Here is a 27,386-nt window from a genome sequence, read left to right as displayed (position 1 = left end):
CCTGGGTCAACAGAAAGCAGCTGATCTGGGTCTGAGACCAGTACATATGGCTCATCTGCCTGTGGCTCACATCTGTCTGACATGTCCCTCATTTCAGCCTCACTTGGTTCCTCCACTTCCTCATCAGTGCTGCTTCTACTTAGACTGTCCTCCTTCTCCCCTTCTTCTACTTCAACCTCACTGGTTTCTTCTGTGGTTTCATCATGGCTTGAGGGCCCGGACTCTAAGATACATCATATAATTCAGAATATGTCTCATAATTATCTGAACATATTGAACAATTTTGTCAACAGTCTATTTGATTGGATTGAGCTGGGCATGACTAAATATGTATTTGTATGTTTTGATTTGCTGCATTAGCCTACAATAAATAGCAGCTATTAATCTAAGGGTAGACTACAATAAATAGCAGCTATTAATCTAAGGGTAGACTACTTGTAATTTTAGCTGACTTAAAACTTAAAAGTCAGCTACAATGTACAAGTATCATAAGTTTAATGTCTGCTAATATTGTAATGCAGCCAATCAAAATCTCTATATCTATATAATATAACATAATATTATATACGGGTATTTATATAATATATCTAATATCACGGCCAAAAGCTATGTGCGCCTCAGATGATATTATGAATAATAAAGACTGTGTCTGACGTCTCTGGTACTTCCACAAGTAAAGACTCATAGTGGGGGATATCTCGGCCATGGTTGAGAAGAATTGGGGGGAAGGAACTTTGGCATTGACTCTCTGAAGTCCATGAACCACGACATGGAGAAGAAGGGATTGTTCTCCGGGAGCTGAGCTGCCAGACTGCCTCCGAGCTCCCCGCGCCGGAGCTGACGGACTGCAGTCCGGCCGCCGTCGAAGCCGTCCGGCCGCAGTCCGGCGGTGTACTCCAGAAGCTGAACTGGCGCCGAAGCTAGGTGGCAGCTCGAGCGGACTAGCAGCTCTGGCTGGGGGAACTCGGCGGCAGTCCGGCAGCTCAGCTCCGGGAGTACAATCCCTTTCTAGTCCATGTCTCCTCCTCCCGTCTTCCGCCGAAGCTTCGGCGGAAGACGGGAGGAGGAGACATGGACTAGAAAGGGATTGTACTCCCGGAGCTTAGCTGCAGGGCTAGCGCCGAGTTCACCCCGCCGGAGCTGCTCGTCCACTGGTCCACACTCCAATCTTAGCGATGCTCTGATTGGAGGGGAGTGGGGAAGTGGGAGGTAATATTCAAATGCCCCCTTCCTACGTAGGAGGGGGCGCCGAAACGGACTCGCTTGTTTGATAGCTGGAGGCGGGCTGCTTCCAGAAATATGTATCTCACTCAAAAAAAGTTTGTATGCGTGTGGGAGCACCATATACCCACAACAACATCCCAAATCCCAGGAAAAGTGCTGTTTTCATAATATGTCCCCTTTAAGATCTGAGAGTCATAAAGAGAGTAGAGAAGAGCCGAATAGGGCATCTTTAAAAAAGAAGAGATCCCCTGATGGTTAGAAATTCGTCAACAACCAATTTCTCTTAAATCTTGGATACAGCATATTTTTAATTTGACTTCATGAATAAATAATTGATCGTTTTTAAAACCTCATAAATAAATAAAGCTCTAAATTGCAATAATTTTACAACGGAGGTGTGCCTTTACCAGATTGCAACTGTAGGCCTACCGCGCAACTTAACGTTACTTGCATTCATAAATGCAAATCATTTCCGATACGGGGTCAGCAGTCTCCTGCGCTTTGATTTGAAACACCTCAACACACGGTCGCGCTATTAGGATGTTTACGGTATTGGAGGCGGAGGGGAGGAGGAGGCGAGAGGAAGGACGATATGTAGGGTGAGGAAGGAGGCGGACTGAGAGATCGCTGCTGCGAGGTGCCGAGTCTCACCCATCCGACATCACCACCTGCAGCTGGGCGGGACTCGACCACATATATGCCGCTCCTCAGCAGAACCGGACCGCTGTGCTGGACCATCTGAACCGGACGCCGTGCAGGACCACCTGGACCGAACCGCTATTGGACCATGTACTGAGCCGGACTGGACCGCTACAGGATCATGTACTGAGCCGGACCGGACCTTAATAGGACCATGTACTCCGCTGGATCGCTGTAGGACCATGTACTCCGCGGGACCGCTATAGGACCTTGTACTGAGCCGGACCGCAGTAGGAACATGTACTGAGCAGGACCGCTACAGGACCATGTATTGAGCCGGACTGGACTGCTATAGGACCATGTACTGAGCTGGACCGCCCCAGGACCATGTACTGAGCCGGACCGCTACAGGACTGCCTCTATAAGCTCCGTCGGACCGGCAGGAGCCTTCTGTCCGCCGGTCCATGCCGATGTTGTGGGCTGACGTGGACGACAGTGTCAAACAAGGACAATTCCTTTTTTATAAAGATTCTCCGTATTCTGTTGTTACCGACGGGAGGGCGTAGGGCGTTTCTCCGGTAGACCCCCGTGCTGCCGGGCCTTGGACCGGGGAACGTCTCCTCACAGCAGGGCGTCCACCACCATGCCTGCCGTGTAACGGGGGGTGGATTCTCCTCTACGCGGAAGGTGGTTGTCCGTCCTAAGGAAGAGTTATTATGGGCTGTCTGGGAGGGGGCAGTCAGACAGAGGACCAACGTCTGGACGAGAAGAATCGGAGAGAGGCCAACAAGAAGATCGAGAAGCAACTTCAGAAAGAGCGCCAGTCCTATAAAGCAACGCACAGACTCCTGCTGCTAGGTAACGAAATGATAAAGGTGGAGAATTCAGTTAACGTGACGATGGAGAACTCTGTTAACATGATGATGGATAACTATTTTATCGTTGTGGAGATCTCTGTTAACATGATGGAGAACTCTGTTAACATGATGGAGTTCTCTGATGATGGAGAACTCTGTTTACATGACATGTAGAACTCTGTTAACATGACGATGGAGAACTCTGTTAACATGACGGTTGTGTTGGAGAAGATGATGATGATGTGGTGTCCAACTGTTTGTGTGTGTGTTTGCGTGTGTAGGTGCAGGAGAGTCCGGGAAGAGTACCATCGTCAAGCAGATGAGGATTCTCCACGTTGACGGCTTCGATGATGAGTGAGTAGCTCGTCGGAACCGCTATGGCAACACCAAACACAACATCCACTCAACACGAGTATTGTGAGTGTTGCGTGACTTCATGGGAAGTGGCCTCACCCAAACGCTTTGTGTGTTCTCCAGGGAGAAGAAGGAAAGGGGGCAGGACATCAGAAAGAATGTAAAGGACGCCATCGTGGTGAGTGACAGGACTTAATGCATGACGTGATGATTGACCCCAACATGAACGACCACAACCATATGACCCCAAGCCCTAACCAACCCAACCACTAACAACCCCAACCCCTAACGACCCAAACCCCTAACAACCCCAACCACATGACCCCAACCCCTAACGAACCCAACCACTAACAACCCCAACCCCTAACGACCCAAACCCCTAACAACCCCAACCACATGACCCCAACCACTAACCTCCATAACCATGGATGACTCGAATAACTCTAACCCAACCTAACCCTAACCCTAATCCTAACCGAACCTAACCCTAACCTTGAAAAAACAACCCAGACAACCCTAACCACAAACCCAACAAAGAAAGTCCTTAACCACAAACAACCCAAACATGCACGACCCTAACGATTTAACGTTTAGGTTAAATGTAGTCTCACAAATCTGATTAATGATTAATAAGCTGAAATCAAACAGGCTGGCTTGAATCTGAGTCAACCGGGCGTTTAATTTATTTCCACCTGAATATTTGTTTCAACCAATCATGTTGCAGGGGGGCGTGTATCTTTACATTTTTTTATTGGCGAGCAAACACAAACTAAGCTGGAATTATTCCCCTTTGGATGGAAAGATGTACTGATAAAATGTGTCTGTAAAGATTTCCAATCAACACCGTGGAGCTACTGCAGAAATCCACCAATGCGTTTCTCTTCTGAGGAATATCTCTGCAACAAAAACAGGAAACAGGTCGTGACTCCGCCCCTTGTCGTCATGGTTTCCTGCTCCGATTCTTCCCAGAAGGTCTGCCCCCCAGCGTAGAAGGAGAGACTCCTAAGAGTGATTAGCTTAGGGGAGACTGGGTTCTACAGCAGTCACGCTAGCGTTCATATTAGTTAGTTCTCTTTCTGGCTTTTAGAGAACAGATCCACACAGATTTCCACAGATTCAAGGCCTTTCCCTCCTGGGTTTAGCACGAAGTACCCCGAACTGGGAAGTTGAGACACCCAGTCCTGGTCCAAGAGATGAACAACACAGTTCTGGTTCTTTTGGAGATGAAGTGAAATCTCAAAGCACCATTTCTTTCCTCTACTTTTTCCTTCTACTTTTTAAGTTATTGGGTGCTGCATCCTTCCTTTTCGGTAGTGTGTAGGTCCTTCAGACGATTATGTTTTAAGTTAGTCGATAAGACGATTGTGTTTAAAGTAAGTCTTTAAGACAATTGTGTTTTAAGTTGGTCTTTCAGGCGATTTGTTTTAAGTTGGTCCTTAAACTGATTTTGTTTTAAGTTGGTCTTTCAGACAATTTAGATTTAAGTTGGTCCTTAAAACGATTTTGTTTTAAGTTGTCCATAAAACCATTTGTTTTTTGTTGTTCTTTCAGAAAATTGTGTTTTTAAATTGTTCCTTTAAACGATTTTGTTTAAAGTTTGTCTGTCAGAAAATGGTGTTTTCTGTTTGTCCTTCAGGCGATCGTAACAGCCATGGGCACTCTGACTCCTCCTATCCCAGTGGGTAACCCTGCCAACCAACCCAGAATTGACTACATCAAGAGCATCGCACCACTTTCTGACTTTGAATACACTGAGGTGACAGACACACACGCACACGCACTCACGCACACACACACACACACACACACACACACACACACACACACACACACACACACACACACACACACACACACACACACACACACACACACACGCAGAGTTAGTAACCATTGTAAATGAAGCCCCTGGGGTCATGTCAGACACCTCAGTGGGTTTGTTTAAAGAGGAAGCCCCGCGGGCCTGGGATCCTGGTTACTCAGTTGGCTAAACATCGCAGCTCTCCTGGGTTAGCCCTAGCCAGAACCCAGGGTTCACTTTACTTTGTTTGAGGGACAGTGCAAATAATTCAGTACACATGCTATAAAAATGCCAGAATAAGCTGAGAGGCTGTTTTTGTTTGTTAGCCCTGAGTGTAAGCTAGACTCAGTCGAGCTAGACTCACTAGAGCTAGACTCATTAGGGCTGGACTACCTAGAGATAGACTCAGTGGAAGTAGACTCACTACAGCTAGACTCAGTAGAGCTAGACTCACTAGAGCTAGAGTACCTGGAGATAGACTCAGTAGAGCTAGACTCAGTAGAGCTAGACTCACTAGAGCTAGACTCACTAGAGCTAGACTCTATCTAGACTCAGTAGAGCTAGACTCAGTAGAGCTAGACTCTAGCTAGACTCAGTAGAGCTAGACTCAGTAGAGCTAGACTCTAGCTAGACTCAGTAGAGCTAGACTCAGTAGAGCTAGACTCTATCTAGACTCAGTAGAGCTAGACTCAGTAGAGCTAGACTCTAGCTAGACTCAGTAGAGCTAGACTCAGTAGAGCTAGACTCTAGCTAGACCCAGTAGAGCTAGACTCAGTAGAGCTAGACTCAGTAGAGCTAGACTCTATCTAGACTCAGTAGAGCTAGACTCAGTAGAGCTAGACTCTATCTAGACTCAGTAGAGCTAGACTCAGTAGAGCTAGACTCTAGCTAGACTCAGAAGAGCTAGACTCTAGCTAGACTCAGTAGAGCTAGACTCAGTAGAGCTAGACTCAGTAGAGCTAGACTCTATCTAGACTCAGTAGAGCGATACTCAGTAGAGCTAGACTCTAGCTAGACTCACTAGAGCTAGACTCTATCTAGACTCAGTAGAGCTAGACTCAGTAGAGCTAGACTCACAGGCATGGAGAGACTCACTTGTTATATTCAAGTTAGCAGTTCAACCTGAGATGAAAATTTTTAATTTTGAATGAGCAGAAGAACAGTAAGCGTTCGAATACAAACGTTTAAAGATTCTTTCTTATTACCAAATACCTAGGTGCCTTGTATATTTCCAGGGCCTCCATCATTTCATTATCAATATTGGTTATAACTTTATTAATACTGACACTAAGGATACCTTGGTTCTCTGCAGAAGATATAGCAGCCGTGGGAGGACGTGGTGTTTGTGTCTTTAAGACAGTGTCATGCCAACGCGATAGTTTGTTAAGGGCTGTTTGTTTAAATGAGTCTAATGATGTGCTATAATGAGGTAACATGGGAATCTCTCTGTCTCGCGGTCACCTGAGGTCTAATTATCCAAACATCCCTCAGGACACCAGAGACAAAACAAAACCCTCATGTGTTTTCCAACCTGCCTCTTTGTTCCTACTTCAACCTCCAGCATCGCTTCTATTTTTCAAATGGAACTGAGCCTACTTAATGTGTCAGGACTAACCCTGACACTATGTAATGTGTTAGGACTAACCCTGAGCCTACTTAATGTGTTAGGACTAACCCTGAGCCTACTTAATGTGTTAGGGCTAACCCTGAGCCTACTTAATGTGTGAGGACTAACCCTGAGCCTACTTAATGTGTTAGGGCTAACCCTGAGCCTACTTAATGTGTTAGGGCTAACCCTGAGCCTACTTAATGTGTTAGGACTAACCCTGAGCCTACTTAATGTGTTAGGACTAACCCTGAGCCTACTTAATGTGTTAGGGCTAACCCTGAGCCATGTGTTAGGACTAACCCTGAGCCTACTTAATGTGTGAGGACTAACCCTGAGCCTACTTAATGTGTTAGGGCAAACCCTGAGCCTACTTAATGTGTGAGGACTAACCCTGAGCCTACGTAATGTGTTAGGGCTAACCCTGAGCCTACTTAATGTGTTAGGACTAACCCTGAGCCTTCTTAATGTGTTAGGGCTAACCCTAAGCCTACTTAATGTGTGAGGACTAACCCTGAGCCTACTTAATGTGTGAGGACTAACCCTGACAATATGTAATGTGTTAGGGCTAACCCTGAGCCTACTTAATGTGTTAGGACTAACTCTGAGCCTACTTAATGTGTTAGGACTAACCCTGAGCCTACTTAATGTGTGAGGACCAGTGTTGGGCAAGTTGCTTTAAATTAGTAACTTAGTTACAGTTACTAGTTACTTCTTTCAAAAGTAACTCAGTTACTTTAAGTTACTCGTTACTTTCAAGGTAACTAGTTACTAGGGAAAGTAACTTTTTTTTTTTCTAAATTATCTTATTGTGTTAATGTGGCAAAGGACCTCCCTAACTGGATAGCTAGGGAGGCTGCCAGTCCTCTGACTTGCTTACACGTAAGTCCTATCCTACCACAAGCGCAATACGCCACCTAGTGACCTGAACGTGCCATAGCAGTGTAGTAGTGTGAGTGCAAATAAATGAAATATTTCCATTGTTTCCAACTGTTTCCAACCCTCCACAAATGCACACACATTATTTTGGGGTTGATGTGGCATAGTGTTTGACAAAACAACTGTAAAATTTGATCATTGTACCCAGTATCACTACGATGAAGCAGTGGATCAACAAAACACAACATACAGTATGTTTTGAAACTTTTGATAGGCATATTTATCGTAGCCATTGAAACAGGTACAAAGTATAGTTTTGGCAGTGCAAAAATTAAACTGTGCCTCAGACCATTTAGCAACTGTAGGAATCAATAGTGCAAAACTGATACAATAGATGTTTTCAATGTAAACACAGTAAGGTTTATCCGTTCTTTGTAAGTTAACCTTAACTCAAAACAGCTAAACTCCACCAACTGGAGACCTCATCATCAATAATGATGGGCAAACTTAAAAGTATTTTCAGCCTCACAAAGAGAAACTAAATAAATAAAAAGTACTTTCAGACTCACAAACATAGTTAATGTTTAACAAAAATAATATTTCCTCCACTCTGGCCGTTTAGATAAATAAAACGACTGATGAAATAAATAATGGTGGATAAAGTGCTTTAGTAGTCTATGTTAGTATGTCTATGTCTATATCAGTCTTTGTCCATACATCTCCATCATTTGTTTAGCTGTGTCTGGGTTATAGACTGTGCAACAGGCTTTGTAAAATCAAGCTTTTGTTGTTTGGCTGGAGTGGCTTCTCCTTTAGCGTCGGCGGAGCTGACGTTAGCAGCAGCATCACCTGTGTTAGCTTCAGGGTCTTTTTCAACTAGCTTGGTAGATGCCTGTTGTTTCTGAAGATGTTTCTGAAGATTAGAATTGCTAGTTTTTGATGTGGCTAGAGTTTTCGAACCTCCACAAAGATGACAGGTCACCAAAATATTCCTTATGTCTTTTACTGTCAGAAAGGAAAAATAATGTGCATATTTCCATGGGAGAAATACAGCGCCTGGACCATCGTCGACTGCCGCCATTGTTTTAATTCATTTACTTGCGTGTCGCTGCATCACGTGAGTCACGTCCGCTTCACGTCCACCACGGAAACTGTAGTCCTGGGTTATGCACGTGAAGTAACGAGTAACGAGCCTGTTTAAATCGCAGTAACGATAAAGCGTTACTGATTTTGACAAAGTAATTAGTTACAGTGCTCGTTACCGCAAAAGTAACGTAGTTACTGTAACGCGTTACTTAATAACGCGTTAGTCTCAACACTGGTGAGGACTAACCCTGAGCCTACATAATGTGTTAGGACTAACCCTGAGCCTACTTAATGTGGTAGGGCTAACCCTGAGCCTACTTAATGTGTGAGGACTAACCCTGAGCCTACTTAATGTGTTAGGGCTAACCCTGAGCCTACTTAATGTGTGAGGACTAACCCTGACACTATGTAATGTGTAAGGACTAACCCTGACACTATGTAATGTGTTAGGACTAACCCTGAGCCTACTTAATGTGTTAGGACTAACCCTGAGCCTACTTAATGTGTTAGGGCTAACCCTGAGCCTAATTAATGTGTGAGGACTAACCCTGAGCCTACATAATGTGTTAGGATTAACCCTGACGCTATGTAATGTGTTAGGAGTCTTTCACTGATTATCTTATGACGGGAAAATTAGTGTGGAAGTCTGTGACATCAGAATCGGGTCAAAGGTTCGTCAGTGTGAGCCTCCCTGAACACTGGTGTGATGGAAAGGTCCACACGGACCCTTCAACAAGGTCTTCCCTCGAGATGCACTGACCCATGTCCATGTGATTGATGGTCATGTGATTGATGGTCATGTGACCCATGGTCATGTGATTGATGGTCATTCGACTGATGGTCATGTGACTCATGGTCATGTGACCCATGGTCAGGTGATTCATGGTCAGGTGACCCATGGTCATGTGATTAATGATCGTGTGACTCATGGTCATGTGCCCTTGTTCTGTTTAACCCCTCCCCTCTCCGGCCACCCAGGAGTTCTTTGAGAACGTGGACAAGCTGTGGGTGGACGAGGGCGTGAAGGTGTGCTTCGAGCGGTCCAACGAGTACCAGCTCATCGACTGTGCTCAATAGTAAGACACACACACACCAACACACACCAGCCTGCAATAGATACACACACACACCAACACACACCAGCCTGCAATAGAAAGACACACACACACCAACACACACTAGCCTGCAATAGATACACACACACACCAACACACACCAGCCTTCAATAGAAAGACACACACACACCAACACACACCAGCCTGCAATAGTAAGACACACACACACCAACACACACCAGCCTGCAATAGATACAGACACACACCAAGACACACCAGCCTGCAATAGATACACACACACACCAACACACACCAGCCTGCAATAGAAAGACACACACACACACAAACACACACCAGCCTGCAATAGAAAGACACACACACACACCAACACACACCAGCCTGCAATAGATACACACACACACAAACACACACCAGCCTGCAATAGAAAGACACACACACACCAACACACACCAGCCTGCAATAGAAAGACACACACACACCAACACACACCAGCCTGCAATAGAAAGACACACACACACAAACACACACCAGCCTGCAATAGTAACACACACACACACACCAACACACACCAGCCTGCAATAGTAACACACACACACACCAACACACACCAGCCTGCAATAGAAAGACACACACACACCAAGACACACCGGCGTCCTGCCACACTTGAACCATGACCCTTATGGTTCATCACCTTTAGTTTAGGTGAGGTCAGATGAGGTTGGGTCAGAGGTTAGATCTGAGGTTAGGTCAGGGTTAGGTCAGAGGTTAGATCAGACGTTGTATTAGGTTAGGGTTAGGTCAGGGTTAGGTCAGAGGTTAGATCAGACGTTGTATTAGGTTAGGGTTAGGTCAGGGTTATGTCAGAGGTTAGGTCAGGGTTAGATCAGAGTTAGGGAGTAATCAGCTAAACTACCGATTTTTCGCCATAAGAACATTAAGCTAATGTTATATGCAGTGATTTTGAGATGGAAACCCTGAGTGGTTTTCTATCAATACCCATAGTAACCACTTCAACAATGACACCCTGTGGTCTGAGATAACCACGCCCACTCATTTGAATACACCAGATGGAAATGTGGCGTTAAATATATTGATTTGGCAATATGAAATAAAAGGAATAAAGTAGTAAAAAATATTAAAAAGTAAGTAATAAATAAAAACGTCCTTTTAAAAAAATAAAATATATTTATTTTAATATGTATTGACAAATGTATAATGTATATTTATTCACACATTTACATTTATTTATATATTTATTACCTCATTTATTTGCTTCACAGCCATATTCATCCATCTTTTTATTGATCTATTTATTTAATATTGACTCAAAGGGCATTCCATACAAGGCACGTGAACCGACGAGGAAACCTTGAGTCGTGACAGTCTGCCGCCTCTGCTCCATTAAGGATATGCTAAAAGCCATACATCCACGTAATTCATTCACAAATACTGCTGAAGGCAGTTTATCACAACCACCTGGAGATACAGGGTGTGACTACCACCGGGGAATCATCTTATCTCGTGTCCAGCTGTCAAAAACAAATCACTACGCTAGATCCCTGATTGACCAATCAGTGGTCACCTGACACGCACCTCCGCGGAGTTTGCTTAGCTCTGGGAGGACTGCACGTCTTCACACAGGCAGGCCCTCACCGGTGGGGCCGCAGGTGAGGGCCACAGGTCTAGGGCCATAGGGCCACAGGTGTAGGGCCTCAGGTGTAGGGCCTCAGGTGTAGGGCCACAGGTCTAGGGCCACAGGTCTACGGCCATAGGGCCACAGGTGTAGGGCCATAGGGCCTCAGGTGTAGGGCCACAGGTCTAGGGCCACCGGTCTACGGCCATAGGGCCACAGGTGTAGGGCCATAGGGCCACAGGTGTAGGGCCTCAGGTGAGGGCCAGAGGTCTAGGGCCATAGGGCCACAGGTCTAGGGCCATAGGGCCACAGGTGTAGGGCCTCAGGTGAGGGCCACAGGTCTAGGGCCATAGGGCCACAGGTGTAGGGCAATAGGGCCACAGGTGTAGGGCCTCAGGTGTAGGGCCTCAGGTGTAGGGCCACAGGTGTAGGGCCTCAGGTGTAGGGCCACAGGTGTAGGGCCACCGGGGGCCACAGGTATAGGACCAGACAGGTGCAGGCCACAGGGCCACAGGTGAAGGGCCACAGGGGTAGGGCCACAGGGCCACAGGTGTAGGGCCTCAGGTGTAGGGCCACAGGTTAGGGCAACAGGTTAGGGCCATAAAGGGCTAGAGATGTTTGTACAGGTGTCTGAGTAGACAGTGATCAACATGGGTCTTCACAGACGTGCTGTCGCAGACGTGTAGTTTGGCCTACCGTGTAACAGTTGGGGATTAGATCGATTTCCGTTAGTCGTTTCCAACCAACCCCTCCAGGGAGACGGGGGGGTCTTTCGGAGAAGTGTTGGTAAGGCTCGAGCCAGGCTCACATTTTTCCACGCATCCCTGGTCTGTGGGGATACGTTTCTTAGAACAACATACCACTTAGTGGAGGGAGCTCCACCTTGTAGTGAAATATGACACATATTAGAATCTCTGAGCTATTGTTTTTAGTTGTGTTTTAATTTTTAACGTGTGGCTTACAATGGAAAGTCTTCATTTGTACAATTACAAGACAGACTTGTTTACCTTGACCTCGACTTGGCTCTAGATTTTATTTATCAATGACAATGTATGTTAAATCAGGCAGTATTTCAAATATTCTTCATACAATTATTTAAAATGGTGTGTGTGTGTGTGTGTGTGTGTGTGTGTGTGTGTGTGTGTGTGTGTGTGTGTGTGTGTGTGTGTGTGTGTGTGTGTGTGTGTGTGTGTGTGTGTGTGTGTGTAGTTTTCTGGAGAAGTTGGATCATATTAGAAGCGTTGACTACATTCCGACCGATCAGGTAAGATATATATACTCTACTATACCACTACTACTGCTATCACTGCTTCTACTAATACTTGTACTAATACTAAATATATTAATATTTATATATAATTAAGATCTAATTTGTACCACCAACCAATGAAGGTAAAATGTGTTCTGGCTCCAGGATCTTCTGCGCTGCCGAGTTCTGACCTCAGGGATCATTGAGACCAGGTTTCAAGTGGATAAAGTCAACTTTCAGTGAGTTAGTTAGTCTACCTCTTTAAGTGAGTTACTTAGTCTAACTCTTTCAGTGATTTAGTATTTCTACCTCTTTCATTGAGTTAGTTATTCACCTGTGGGCCTCTATCCTTATCTAACCTTCCTATGTATCTAACCTTCCCATGTATCTAACCCTGCCTCTATATTTATCTAACCCTAACCCTCTTTCTTTATCTAACCCTCTATCTTTATCTAACCCTCCCATGTATCTAACCTTCCCTTGTATCTTACCCTGCGTCAATATTTATCCAACCCTAACCCTCTATCTTTATCTAATCCTCCCATGTATCTAACCCTCCCATGTATCTAACCCCCCTATGCATCTAACCCTAACCCTCCCATGTATCTAACCCTCCCTTCTATCTAACCCTGCCTCTATATTTATCCAACCCCAACCCTCTATCTTTATCTAACCGTGCCATGTATCTAACCCCCCTATGCATGTAACCCGCCAATGTATCTAACCCTCCCATGTATCTAACCCTCCCATGTATCTATCCCTGCCTCTATATTTATCTAACCCTAACCCTCTCTTTATCTAACCCTTTATCTTTATCTAACCCTCCCATATATCTAACCCTCCCATGTATCAAACCCTGCCTCTATATTTATCTAACCCTAACCCTCTGTCTTTATCTAACCCTCTATCTTTATCTAACCCTCCCATGTATCTAACCCTCCCATGTATCTAACCCTCTATCTTTATCTAACCCTCCCATGTATCTAACCCTCTATCTTTATCTAACCCTCTATCTTTATCTAACCCTCCCATGTATCTAACCCTCCCATGTATATAACCCTCCCATGTATCTAACCCTCCCATTTATCTAACCCTACCTCCATCTGTCTCCCTCAGTATGTTTGATGTTGGAGGGCAAAGAGATGAACGGAGGAAATGGATTCAGTGCTTTAACGGTGAGAATGTTACATGTCTCTATCTTTGTCTGTCTATGTCTGTCTGCCTGTCTATAATGTGTCTCCTAACCTGTCTGTCTACCTGTTTACCAACCTGTTTATCTGTCTTTTTGTCTGTACACCTGTCTATCTACAGAACCGGTCTGTATACCTGTCTTTCGGTCTTTCTATCTGTCTGTCAACCTGTCTGTCAACCTGTCCGTCGACCTGTCTGTCACATGTTTATCTACCTTTCTTTCTCCCTGGCTGTCTATCTGTCCATCTAGATGAGCAGGCTAGTTAACCAAAGAGTTAAGTTGGTTTATGAGTGTTTGAGTTCACTGTGGAACGGTCAGATCAAGGAACCAAACCTAACCTAAAGTAGTGGTAGTACCTGTTGTGGATCAGGGTTAGGGTTAGAAATTGGTTAGTGTTAGAAATGGATTAAGTTTAGTACTGGGTTAGGGGTAAGAAATGGATTGAGTTTAGGAATGGGTTAGCGGTTATGCAGGCTTTTCTCTAATACTTAATACACAGAAACCTGTTGATTCTTCACAGGTTCTCCACATGTCTTTCTATATTCAATTCAATTCAATTCAATTCAATTTTATTTGTATAGCCCTTAATCACCATTACAGTCTCAAAGGGCTTAACAAGTCAAATATTTATGACACCCCCCTTTACCCAAGCCCCCACAAGGGCAAGAAAAAACTCCCTTGAAATTAGCAAGGAAGAAATCTTGAGAAGAAACGCATAGTGGGGGATCCTTCTTCCAGGGATGGTCAGGAGTGCAATGGGTGCCATAATTGACATACAGGTAAATACATGCACAAAAATGGTGATGTGGTGCTGGCCGGATGACCATGAGGAGAGTCCAGGCATCCAGTCCAGTCACCGCAACATGCTAGAACAGACAGAATAGTGAATTAGAACGGAACAGTACATAGCAGGAATGTATACTGCATTAACAAAACACAAACAACCAGAGTGGTCTTCACTTCGCATTTTCACAATCGTTTTCACAATCCTATGTTCCAAATGCAAGATCGTAGAGGTGCGTTTTGAGCTTTCCTTTGAATAGCTCCACAGAGTCAGCTTCCCTGATCACTTGTGGCAGCCTATTCCATAGGAAAGGGGCTCGATAGGCAAACGCTCTCTGTCCGGCCGATTTCTTTTTAACCTTCGGCAGTGAAAGAAGGCCAGCTCCCGAAGACCGGAGGGACCGAGAAGGACTATAAGGAATGATCAGGTCCTTCAGGTAGGATGGAGAAGATCCATGCACGGCTTTATAGGTTAGCAGTAGCACCTTAAAGTCCGATCTGAAAGTTATTGGTAGCCAGTGCAGAGAGGCGAGAATAGGTGTGATATGATCAAACCTTCTCGTTCTGGTCAGCAGTCTAGCTGCAGCATTCTGTACAAGCTGTAGACTTTTTGTGGTAGATTTTGGTAGTCCCGAGAACAGTGCATTGCAATAATCCAGTCTTGATGAAACAAATGCATGAATCAGTGTCTCTGCATCCGCTGCAGATAACATTGGTCTGATTCTTGCAATGTTTCTCAGATGGAAAAAGGCAATTCTAGTTATGCTTCTAACATGTTGGTTGAAGCACAGTTGAGGGTCGAACAGGACCCCAAGATTCTTGACTGATGCACTCTGTAGGATGGCGAGTCCATCCAACCACAGTGAGACATCCTCAAACTCTCTCCGGTCCCGCTTCGAGCCGATAATTATCAGCTCTGTCTTCCCAGTGTTAAGCTGGAGGAAGTTTTGTGACATCCAGCCCCTCACCGCAGCTAGACAGGACTCAACCCTCTGGATCTGGGGCGAGTTCCCTGAATCCACTGGAATGAAGAGCTGGGTGTCATCCGCGTAGCAGTGGAAACTAATTCCGAAGCTGCGGATAACGTCGCCCAAGGGAAGCATATAGATTGCAAAAAGTAATGGGCCAAGGACCGACCCTTGTGGTAAGCCAAAGCGTAGTTTGCAGTGTTTTGATTCTGAACCCTCATGGAGCACAAATTGGGTTCTATCTGTGAGGTACGATTCAAGCCAACCAAGAGCCGTACCCCCGAAACCAACATAGTGCTCAAGACGGTGAAGAAGAATGCTATGGTCTATATATGTGTCTGACTTCTTATCAGTCTGTATCAAACTTCCTGTCTGTATGTGTCTGACTTCCTGTCTGTCTACAGATGTGACAGCCATCATCTTTGTAGCAGCTAGCAGCAGTTACAACATGGTGATCAGAGAGGATAACTCGACCAACCGGCTTCGAGAATCACTGGACCTTTTTAAATCCATCTGGACAAACCGGTACAATTCAACCAATTACCTTGTTAGTTAGTCCGTACAGTCGCCCTCATAAAGGAGTTACTATAGAACAGTCAGTACAGTCACCCTCATGTAGAAGTTACTATAGAACAGTCAGTGCAGTCACACTCATGTAGGACCTACTATAAAACGGTCAGTACAGTGACTTCATATAGGAGTTACTATAAAAACAGTCAGTACAGTCACTTCATGTAGGAGCTACTATAGAACAGTCAGTACAGTCACCCTTATGTAGGGGCTACTATAGAACTGTCAGTACAGTCACTTCATATAGAAGTTAATATGAAACAGTCAGTACATCCATCCTTCTGTAGGAGTAACTATAAAAACAGTCATTACAGTCACTTCATGTAGGAGCTACTATAGAACAGTCAGTACAGTCACTTCATATAGAAGTTAATATGAAACAGTCAGTATAGTCACCTTCATGTAGAAGTTAATACGAAACAGTCAGTATAGTCACATTCATAAATAAGTTACCATAAAAGAGTCAGTACAGTCACCTCATATAGGAGTTACGGTAAAACAGTCAGTACATGTACTGACTGTTTTATAGTAACTCCTATATGAAGTGACTGCAGTCATATAAAACAGTCAGTATAGTCACCTTCATATAGGAGTTACTCTAAAACAGTCAGTATAGTCACCTTCATATAGGAGTTACTCTAAAACAGTCAGTATAGTCACCTTCATATAGGAGTTACTCTAAAACAGTCGGTACAGTCACCTTCATAATTTTGATTGACAGCTAGTTAACAGGGATGTCGTTTTGATTGACAGCTAGCCAACACTTCTAATTCTTCTGTTTTGGATCCTCAGGTTTCTGAAGACGATCTCGGTCATTCTGTTTCTGAACAAACAGGACATGCTGGCCGATAAGATCCTAGCGGGAAAGTCCAAACTGGAAGACTACTTCCCTGACTACACCCAGTACACCCAACCCGTGGATGGTAATGAACTAGTTAATACTGGGGGTGTGCAGCGGTGGCACCGGTCTGTTTACGTTAACCATCAGTCTTATCAAACTTATCGGATGAACTTATCTGTTCATGTGTCTGGGTAAGAACGTATTTGAGTGGTGCTGCTTGGAGAAAGATGTTATACTCTCTAGTCTAGAGTGTATAATTGAAATATTTAAATTGGCAAGTATTAACTACTGTCAAGTCTATTTTGAAAACCTTTTATTTGAACTATATCATGGAATATATATTTAGTCATATTGAAAAAAACTCAGCTCAAACTACAGCTAGAGTAGGCTCACACTCAGGCTCACCCTCTGATATCTAATCACAATAATCAATTGTATTTATTTGCTTGTTCATAGGGACAGGGACGTCAATAAACATCACAACAATAAAAATACTAGATTAAACATGCTTGAGTCAAGCAAAAATGCTACTTTACATCCCTGGTCTCTGGACAGATTACCAAAACAGAAACATTACATATGATGTGTATGTGACATTATACAAATAAACGAATGCTAAGAAACGGTGTGGTGTGCCCATATGGCAACCCACAGCTCCCTCTAGTGGTGGCCCATATGGCGCCCCACAGCCCCCTCTAGTGGTGGCCCGTATGGTGCCCCACAGCGCCCTCTAGTGGTGGCCCATATGGTGCCCCACAGCGCCCTCTAGTGGTGGCCCATATGGCGCCCCACAGCCCTCGAGTGTGATCAAGAAATCAAAGCAGGGTTTACAATCGTGGATAGTAGCTGAGAGAGGGTTACACAGGATATAGATCCACTGCCTTCAATCATAACGCACCGTCTTTATCGCCCTCTGGCTCGCTACCTTCGCTACGTGGAAGGGCAGCTCCGGATCATCAGAGTCTGATGCTCCGGAGGTCATCCGGGGTGAACCCTGATGTGTGAAAGGCCTAATGAAGAGGTTAACCTAATAGAAAACTGCTGTGTCATTACTAAAGTGTGTGTGTGTGTGTGTGTGTTTGTGTGGGTGTGTGTTTGTGTGTGTGTGTGTGTGTGTGTGTGTGTGTGTGTGTGTGTGTGTGTGTGTGTGTGTGTGTGTGTGTGTGTGTGTGTAGCTTTACCAGATGCTGGTGAGGACCCGTTGGTGACGAGAGCGAAATTCTTCATAAGAGACCAGTTTCTGGTAATTTACACACTGTGACACACACTATTAGACGGTTATACAAAGTACAACACAATACTACACCCTGCAGCTCACTACAAAACCCTATAGCACGCTATTACACAAAACTACACACTATTACACAAAACCACACACATTATGCTAAGCTATTACACACACAAAGAACAATACACTTTCACACACAAAAATACTTACTCATTAGACACTTTGATTATTGAATAAAAATAGAAAATGAAATAATAAAATACCAAACCTTCAGTTGTTTTTGTCAGTTGTTTCACAACATGCTGTCGATTTGACCAGGTTACAGAGTCATATTGAGTTGTCCAATCAGGTGAGAGTCATGTTGGGTTGTCCAATCAGGTTACAGAGTCATGTTGAGTGGTCCAATCAGGGTTACAGAGTCATGTTGAGTTGTCCAATCAGGTTACAGAGTCATGTTGAGTTGTCCTATCAGGTGACAGAGTCATGTTTAGTTGTCCAATCAGGATACAGAGTCATGTTGAGTTGTCCTATCAGGTGACAGAGTCATATTGAGTTGTCCTATCAGGTGACAGAGTCATGTTGAGTGCTCCAATCAGGGTTACGGAGTCATGTTGAGCTGTCCAATCAGGTGACAGAGTCATGATGCGTTGTCCTATCAGGTGACAGAGTCATGTTGAGTGCTCCAATCAGGGTTACGGAGTCATGTTGAGCTGTCCAATCAGGTGACAGAGTCATGATGCGTTGTCCAATCAGGTGACAGAGTCTTGTTGTGTGTTTCAGACAATCAGCACAGCCAGTGGAGAGGGGAAGCACTATTGCTATCCCCACTTCACCTGCGCCGTGGACACAGAGAACATCCGCAGAGTCTTCCAGGACTGTCGAGACATCATCCAGCGCATGCACCTCCGACAGTACGAGCTCTTGTGATTGGTCTTGGAGAATCAGCCGGTCACATCATTGACCAATCAGGAAACAGACTGGAACATTCTAGTTAGTCCATAACACAGACCATGTATAATTAAAGACAAGTACTATTTATATTTGTAAAAGTGAGCCGACCCGCCCTGAACAGTGGTTAATATGCAGCTCCTGGTGAGAGATGACCTCTTCCAACAATGTGCCTCAAACTGCAAATACATCACAGGTCATTCTATCACCTTCAAACCTGCTCACCCATTCAGGTACATGTCGGAGGTCATCCTTATGCTCTGCAACCTGCGAACCTGTCCAGGTAGAGGTCAGAGGTCATCTTAATGCTCTCCGACTGGCTAACCCATCCAGGTAGGGGTCATCTTAATGCTCTCCGACCAGCTCACCCATCCAGGTAGAGGTCAGAGGTCATCTTAATGCTCATTGACTGTCTAACCCATCCAGGTAGAGGTCAGAGGTCATCTTAATGCTCATCGACTGTCTAACCCATCCAGGTAGAGGTCAGAGGTCATCTTAATGCTCATCGACTGTCTAACCCATCCAGGTTGAGGTCAGAGGTCAGAGGTCATCTGAATGCTCATCGACTGTCTAACCCATCCAGGTAGAGGTCAGAGGTCAACCTGCATGAACACTGAATGATAGATGGAATAACCAGTTGAACTCTTCATTCTAAAGTTCAAAAGAGTTTTTTACAACCTTAGCATTCGATTTATAAACAAAAGGGTCTATGGGTTTATTTATATATTTAAATACAGATAGGGAGCCCTCTTTATTTATTTGTATATAAAGGATGTAGCTTTAACAGATGCTTCATGTTATACAAAGTGGTGGTGTTTATTTTCAAGCATGTTTCGACCAGCTGTCGGCTGGGATTATTAACTACACTAGTCAAAGATAACTACTAGTCAAGGATTATTATATGATATCACGCAAGCCTGTTACTGACATAGTGACTCCTGGCCAGCTGAACTTAGTGCTACAGGTGGAGTTTGTTTTGAAGGGAATTGTAATATACCGCCAGTTGGGCTTACAAAACGTGTTTTTGAATGACTCAACATATCCAATTAACTAACTCAACATGTTATCAATTTACACAACCTGTCCAATTAAATAACTTTAATTAACCTGGTCAGCATGCCATGTTACCCTACTCAAAATTTGACGTTAACCAACATGTTATGTCAACTATCTCAACATGTCATGTTGACTAACTGAACATCTCACGTTAGAAGTCGACTTGTACATACATGTATATGCACTTACGGTGCAGAGAGCATCGTTTAGAGAGCATCCTTATAGATTGAGGTTTTTGCGTGTGCTCTCTTGACACGTATTTACATGCGCACAGAGCATCGTGTAAAACCAGAGCATTGTGTAAAACCTCTCTCCGTTTTTTCTCTCTGCATGTTAGTGTCCCCCATGTCTCTGCCCAAGGCACAGCCTGCTTCGTTCTAGTTGGAACTCAACAGTTAAATGTTAAACTACAGTACAGGGAAACTCCATTGTTGAGTTCGGCTAGGCAAGTTGGAGAAACCCACACTCGATTTAGAGTTTCCAATTGAAATAATTCCATTCTTCCTTTCAGGCCACACCCCCAAATCACTGGCTCGCTAGCTTTAGCAGTAGGTCCGCCAAGCCTTATGGTAGAGTTGGTCATTCGCAATGAGGACACAGGCAGAGTACGTGAAGGCAGCCGGGTAGGTAGGTAGACAGACAGGTATGCCGCCCAATCATTTCATTCGCCCAGAATGAAATGATTTGGCGTGCTCATTAAAGACCGGCAACAGCCACTGATACCATATATATTTCCTGTTTTTTCAGAGCATTTGACTAATGCCTCTGAAATGAATTGCTTAAAACAGCGTTAAATATAAACTGTAGTTAGCTGCTTACTTGTAGTTGAAACTCAAATGTTTAATAAAAACGGTACGGTTAGCTGATAACTTGTAGGTGAAACTCAAATCTTAAATTAAAACGGTACAGTTAGCTGCTTAATTGTAGTTGAAACTCAACCCATAAATATAAACAGTACAGTAAGCTGCTAACTTGGAGGTGAAATTCAACTGATTAATGTAGAAGGTACAGTTAGCCAGGGTTCGAGTTAGGTGGGAGCCAGTGGAAGCTGGGGGCTCCCATGAAAGCAGCAAACTCAAATATCTGGGGGTCTCTGAAAATACAGCAGCATAATATTGTAATTACAAATAAAGCTATTTTCCCTTCCACATGCAGAGTAATATTGACGTTAAGTAAGGGATAATAGAACGCCGGTCATTGTCGGGAAAATAAGCCCAGACAGGGCGAACCGGACACCGACGCGAAACGGAGGGGTCTTCTTTGACCTGAAGGGGCTTATCAGCGCAAGGGCGCTGATACAACTGAGCGCAAGGCCGGAACGGTCAACACTTTAAGAGTCCCCCACAGAGATGGAATCATAACTCGAACCCTGCAGTTAGCTCCTAACTTGTTTTTGGAAATTCAGCTGTTAAATGAGGCCCTTTAATAGTTAGTACATTTTTACTCATAAATTGGAAACATGATCTGGGCATGTTTCTTTGTCATGTTGTATTTGTTTATCTTCCTTGTTAAGACAGACATTTGTTGGCATCTATCTGTGTTTTAAGAAGGGGTTTTATAGGCTACTGTGGGAGTTGTAATGTTTTTATGCACTACTGATGTAGCACTAGAATATTTACACCTGGTGTAAAGGTACCACATGTAATCCCTCTAGTGGTGGCTTGGTTTCTTACTAATATATTTCTGTGGGACCTTTTTTCTAAATCAAATTGGTGAATGGGATTTCTTTTCTATCTTAATAAATAACAGCAAATGTACTGTAAATGATATATCCAGAGACTGAGCTGAATAAATAGGTTTCTCTGCACAATACACCTGTATCTAACCATAACCACCTGCATCTAACCCCAACTGTGGTCGACTTAGCTTAATGAAGCTGTGTATATGTATATGTAAGCTATATATACATATAACTAATGGAGCATAGATATACAGTATGAGATCCTTTTAAAGTGTGTTTATCAACTTTTCATCAAAGTTTGTACATAATTCTATAATTATTTATAACTACTGTCTGCTCTTTTATAATGTGAAGCTTTGACCTCTGAACTCTGTGCCTTTCCTTCATGGCGGTTGGTATCACTACAAGGTTAATTAACCCGTCTGAACCACAGAAGAGTCCAAACATCGTTTTTTTAGTAATGCTTTGTGGGATAGACTTAAGTTACATAAATAAATACATTAAAGTCAGCTTGAATTTTTCATTTTTGGAACATAGCATTGCTGGGTATAATATATAAAAACCCAGGGCTGGCTAAAGGAATTGGCCGGCTGATCGCCGTTATAGGAAAAAAACAACAGAAACAATTTATAAATAAAAATATAAAATTGTCAGGCACCCTTCCTAATTTTCTGCCTTGATGAAACAAATTACCAAGTAAATGAATACACTGCACCCCTGTTCCTCACAATTTGATGCTGAACAGAGTTCACAAAGTTTTACACAATTTAAAGGTCCCATGACATGCCACCAGGTGTCAGTGTGTGACCTTTAAATTTCACTGAAGACATCAGGGGCAACTATTCATGAACGGAGAAAAGAGGAGGAAAGGTAAGCCTAACATACAGGTATGTCATCCTATGTTAATATTAAAATGTCGCTGGGGTGTAGACGGTTAATCGGTGGTATCTGGCTAGCTACTCTGCAGCAGCAGCTACGTCTTTGTAATATTATAGATTGTAATATTGATAATATATCTCATGTAATGTTTTAAGTATCTACTCAGATGCACTCAAAAAAGCGGTTTATTTAATGTCCGCGTCCGAGTAATAGTTCGGCTCCCCAGAAACCTATACACTACGGTGTGCGGCGCAAACCTTTTCAATAAAGTAACCATACATTGAGTGCCCTGAGGTTCCACACTTCGGGGAAGCGCAGTCCCGTCATGTGCCCTGTAGTGGGAAAATTATATTTTCACGTTCGGTTTCTCAGATGGAACTGAAGGGAAAAACGGTCTGTCTAGTTACTGGACCAGATGAAATGAGACGGAGAGGTAATAAAGTCTGTCGGCACGAGGACCTTGGAAGTGGCAACGGTTATACAGAGTCATAAGCGTGAGAAATCGAATATGTCTAAGTCCCTAATCAGCGCTGATGGTTCGTCCGGAGCTTCGCCTCCGTGGAAGGTCTGCTTCAGAAGAAGGTGAAGAGTCTCAGAGTGATACAGTCTTATGCTGTATCTCCTCGTGATGAGGTGTGTGCGTTTGAGATGTGTGTGGTTCTGTGTGTTTTTACTTGACCTTGGCTCCCAGGCACTAGTGTATGCATGTATATCTTCTTGTGTTCCTCCTCACGGGGGAGAGCTTGAGAGCATCTCCTGTTGTGGTCCTCCCGTTCTTGAGGATGACTGGTGCATTGTCTGAGTGTCTACCATCTGCCGGGAGGAGAAATGGGGCCCTGGCTCCGGCCCTGACCTGACTATATTCTCATGTATGTGTAGCATCTCCTGTTGTGGTCCTCCCGTTCTTGAGGATGACTGGTGCATTGTCTGAGTGTCTACCATCTGCCGGGAGGAGAAATGGGGCCCTGGCTCCGGCCCTGACCTGACTATATTCTCATGTATGTGTAGCATCTCCTGTTGTGGTCCTCCCGTTCTTGAGGATGACTGGTGCATTGTCTGAGTGTCTACCATCTGCCGGGAGGAGAAATGGGGCCCTGGCTCCGGCCCTGACCTGACTATATTCTCATGTATGTGTTATGTGTTAAAAGTTGACTATATTATAAGGTGACTGCCATGTGATGTGCTCATTAAGCTAGGGTAGGAGTTAGCTATATTTATAATGTACATGTGATGTGCTCAGCAGGTTATTTTGCCCAACAGAACCCTTTGCTTCTCGACGCTCCAGGCCCAAACCCAAAGCCTGTTTTCTTGACCCCCTGGGGAGCGTCGAGAAGCCACCATCTCACAAGGCACGGCGTCGGCCCCCTTTATGACATCCTGAGGAGGTTCATCGATAGTTTACCATCTGGTTAACCCATACTATAGTTTATTGGGGGGCACAGATGCTCTCAGGGTCCTGACCGAAGTGTATGAGAAGTCGTCCAATGGTCAATGCGTCGGTCTTCAGCTTGTGCAGCTCTTGGGTACTGCTCCTTGCGAAGCCTTTCGAGAGACGCAGGGAGGACTCCCATCTAGGCCTCGGATGATTGTATGATAGGCCTCGGATCATTGTTTCTTTGTTTTATGGATCATTGTTAGTGTGTTGTATGATCGTCGCATGTCACTGTACCGTTATTACCCAAATATATGACCATAATTGTTATACATTCGGATGACTCTTTATTCTAACCAGTTTGGTGAGGTTATGATTGACTTTTTCCGGAAATTCCCACCACAGCCCTTTAAAAAGTGATTGCGCATCTACATTGCTTAGTATGGTAAAGCTCTTTTGCGCCGTCACGGACTTCATGGTGCAATCAGGCGCGCCTCGTAAACTCAGAGATACATGGACTCGAATGGCCACGAAAGTAGTTTAAAACGGGAATGATTCTATTTTTTCTTGATTTTCTTTGTTGAAATACATGATTTTGTCTTGACCAATATGCATGCATGAAAATGAATGCAAATATCGTATCAAATTTTCTACAGACTTTATTGTTCAACACGTCCCTAGTTACCTCGGTGCTGATTTTCAAGTGTTTTTACTCTAGCATTGTTAAATGATTAGATGCTAAAGTAATGTCCTTTTATTACTATACGGGCAGCTGTAACTCTCTCTCCCTGCCTCTCTTCTGCAGTCACTCACTTGCGAAGGAATCAGCTGAAAACCACAATGAATTAAGCAAACAACATTAAAAAGTATCTTTGCTCAGAAGAAAAAAAAAAACGAAACAGCAGGGAGATTGGAAATGACAAGCAATAGAGGATTAAAATGTTTATTTATTTATTTAATTTCATATGGTCACCATTAACTTAACAGTACAAATCTGTGCAGCACCAGAGGCATCTTGTGTTTGAGGTGAAGCTCATTTCAACACCCATCCAAAGGGAGGCAGTGAAGACACAGACAAATGGTAAGACATCTTAACAGATAGTTATCTAAAATAAATATAAGTGGCTAAATATTACATTATAATACAAATAAAGCGGACAATCATAATAAGTCATCATAGAAGCAACCTTTACTTTAACACCATCAAAATGCAGCTCAAGTTGCTTTTCCATCCGATCAACAGACAGACTATATAACACCACGTAGGACATGTATAAAATAAACAGTGAGCAATGTCTTTTTGACGAAGCAGAAATATATCTGTTGTTGTTAAGATAACTCCTCCAACTCTATCCATCCAGATAGACGTGTCTGCACTCCTGGAAGGGTGCTCTTTGGACGTCTCTGCTTTAGTGCTGAAGTTACGTCCTTGATTGCCATCCAATCGTCAGTCTGATAACTGTCCTCTTCCCTGAAGCTGGTCAGCCCCTCTAACAAGGCTCCCCTAAATGACTTGTGAACGTTGAATACGACCCAGTCTGACCCTGCTGAGTCTGATGGTACGGGTCATACAGTCAGGAGGTTTAACCCTCTGCCCCAGACAGAGGAAGGCCTTCATGAGGAGAGTGTTGAATTTCTTTCGGCTAAGAGTAAAAACAGAGTTATATTAATAATAGCATCATGCCAATCAGATTTGTAAAACTATAAAGTCCCACATCATTGATAAATTGCCATGAAATAATCCACATAATCCACTGTGATCAAATTCACAGTGGATAAAATGTGTATTAAACATGTAATAAATTAAAGTGAAACTAGTTTTTTTACCTTTCTTTTCATGCGTAACCAGAAGGCGAACATTAAAATAACGATAACTAGAACCGCTAGGACTCCTAATGTGATCCCAACGATCAAAGGTGTACTAGATGATCTCTCTGGAACAGAAAGAGAAAATCTTTATTATTCTTTCTATAATAAGGATGAGAATAATAACAATGACAGCAAGACACATCCTTATTCCTTCACAATATACATGACCTAGATAACATTTTTTGAAGATGGCTCATCAGTTACTGGCCCAAAGAACATGGTTTAGTAAAGAAGACAACGGACACCCTTTCCTTACTCCCCCAAGCGTCAGCCAAGTGCAAAAACACAATGTTGCTTTTCTACACCACAGATGTTTTAGCATCTCACAGATTGCTTTTGTATTTTTCACCAAGAGCCTACCTTCAACAGGGTCCTCCAGTATCTTCAGTTCAATGTGGGTTACGTCTTCTTCGTCTGCGTACCTGAGAGTACACCTGTACGTCCCTTCACTCTGGACTGATGAGGTCACATACAGCAGGAGGCTGCCTGATTCAGACAGGTCTCTTACACGCTGCTGCCACTCTGGTTCCACCACCTTCTCTTGTCCTGCTTGTCTTCTGAGGATGGTCTGGTCGTGGTTGAAGGTCCAGGTGATGTCATCGAGCCCCGAGGCGTTACAAGGGAGTAACACCTCACTCCCGGGAGCACTTTGCATTGGAGCTTATTAAGATAGACACACGAGTGTGTGGACAGACAGAGAGACCCAACATATTGTTATAAAATCTGAAGAGAAATTGGTCAATGATGCAAGTTTTCCTAATTTGACCGATGTAGGACAATTAAAATCCCTGACCAATAACGTCAATGGTCCAACTTTTCAGGCATTTTTCGATGAAGATGGAGTAGATCAGACCACAATAATAATTTCACAAAACAGCAGTACTCTCTCATGTTAGGTATAAGCGGAAATAACAGGCCACTTTAAGTTGCCGCCATTGACAATCTATTTTACTTCTGACTGTTGCCCTGTTGGATTTAAAGACTTACGGATTTGCCTGATTGTCGCTTTCCTTGCACTGTGTTCATTTTGGACTGAGCAGCTGTAGGTCGATTCTGTGTCATCGTTCACAGTCCTTAAGGACCCGCTGATGCCATAGAGTCCCTGGTCATCTTCGTGGACCTCGGTTGTGTTCTGGAGGACAGTAGCCGGGCAAGGACTGACGGACCAGGTGAGCTGTGGTCTTGGGTAGATTCCTCAGACTTACAGGTGACAGTGTTGTTCACTAGCACAATGTCCACTCTAGCAACAGGAGCTGCAACAACATGGTACCGTATTAAAACAAGAAACTCAAAGAGTTTGCTCAATATTACTTTATTTTTTATATATATATATATATATATATATATATATATATATATATATATATATGGCATTCTATAAGATTAGAACTTGAGCTCACCTCTCACTGTCAGGGTGACAAAAGTCTCCTGGTTGTACTCTGAAGTGCTGGCGTAACACAGGTACCTGCCCTGGTCCTGGAGGTTCACCCTGGACAGACCAAGGGATGCGTTGCCCCCTGAGATCTGGTCATGGAACAGGGAGGTCCTTCCCTCGTAGAGAGGGTCCTGGTATCCCAGTTGGTCCTGGTTATCGA

At 43.9% G+C, this 27,386-nt stretch overlaps 1 protein-coding gene across 1 annotated transcript; it reads left to right on the top strand.

Annotated features, from left to right (window-relative positions):
• Positions 1–1,947: 1,947 nt before the first annotated feature.
• Positions 1,948–21,894, top strand: LOC307088990 (guanine nucleotide-binding protein G(olf) subunit alpha-like). The gene is made up of 12 exons (XM_079755073.1): positions 1,948–2,721; positions 3,002–3,074; positions 3,198–3,252; positions 4,711–4,830; positions 9,425–9,522; positions 12,365–12,419; positions 12,570–12,643; positions 13,521–13,579; positions 15,752–15,872; positions 16,710–16,840; positions 17,934–18,001; positions 18,767–21,894. Exons 1-12 carry the CDS (start codon positions 2,580–2,582, stop codon positions 18,911–18,913), a joined length of 1,143 nt encoding a protein of 380 aa, XP_079611199.1. The 5' UTR covers positions 1,948–2,579; the 3' UTR covers positions 18,914–21,894.
• Positions 21,895–27,386: the final 5,492 nt, after the last annotated feature.

The sequence above is a fragment of the Pollachius pollachius genome, assembly GCF_949987615.1.
Source record: "Pollachius pollachius genome assembly, chromosome: 17".
NCBI lineage: Eukaryota > Metazoa > Chordata > Actinopteri > Gadiformes > Gadidae > Pollachius > Pollachius pollachius.
The sequence above is the reverse complement of the archived record's forward strand: the minus strand, read 5'-3'. Positions and strand labels throughout refer to the sequence as shown.

Excerpts from the sequence above, each read along its gene's own strand:
- LOC307088990 (XM_079755073.1), top strand. The coding sequence starts at position 2,580 with ATGGGCTGTCTGGGAGGGGGCAGTCAGACAGAGGACCAACGTCTGGAC. Across the intron at positions 3,253-4,710 it reads ATGTAAAGGACGCCATCGTG|GCGATCGTAACAGCCATGGG; the intron begins GTGAGTGACAGG and ends TTTGTCCTTCAG. Across the intron at positions 18,002-18,766 it reads TCATAAGAGACCAGTTTCTG|ACAATCAGCACAGCCAGTGG; the intron begins GTAATTTACACA and ends TGTGTGTTTCAG.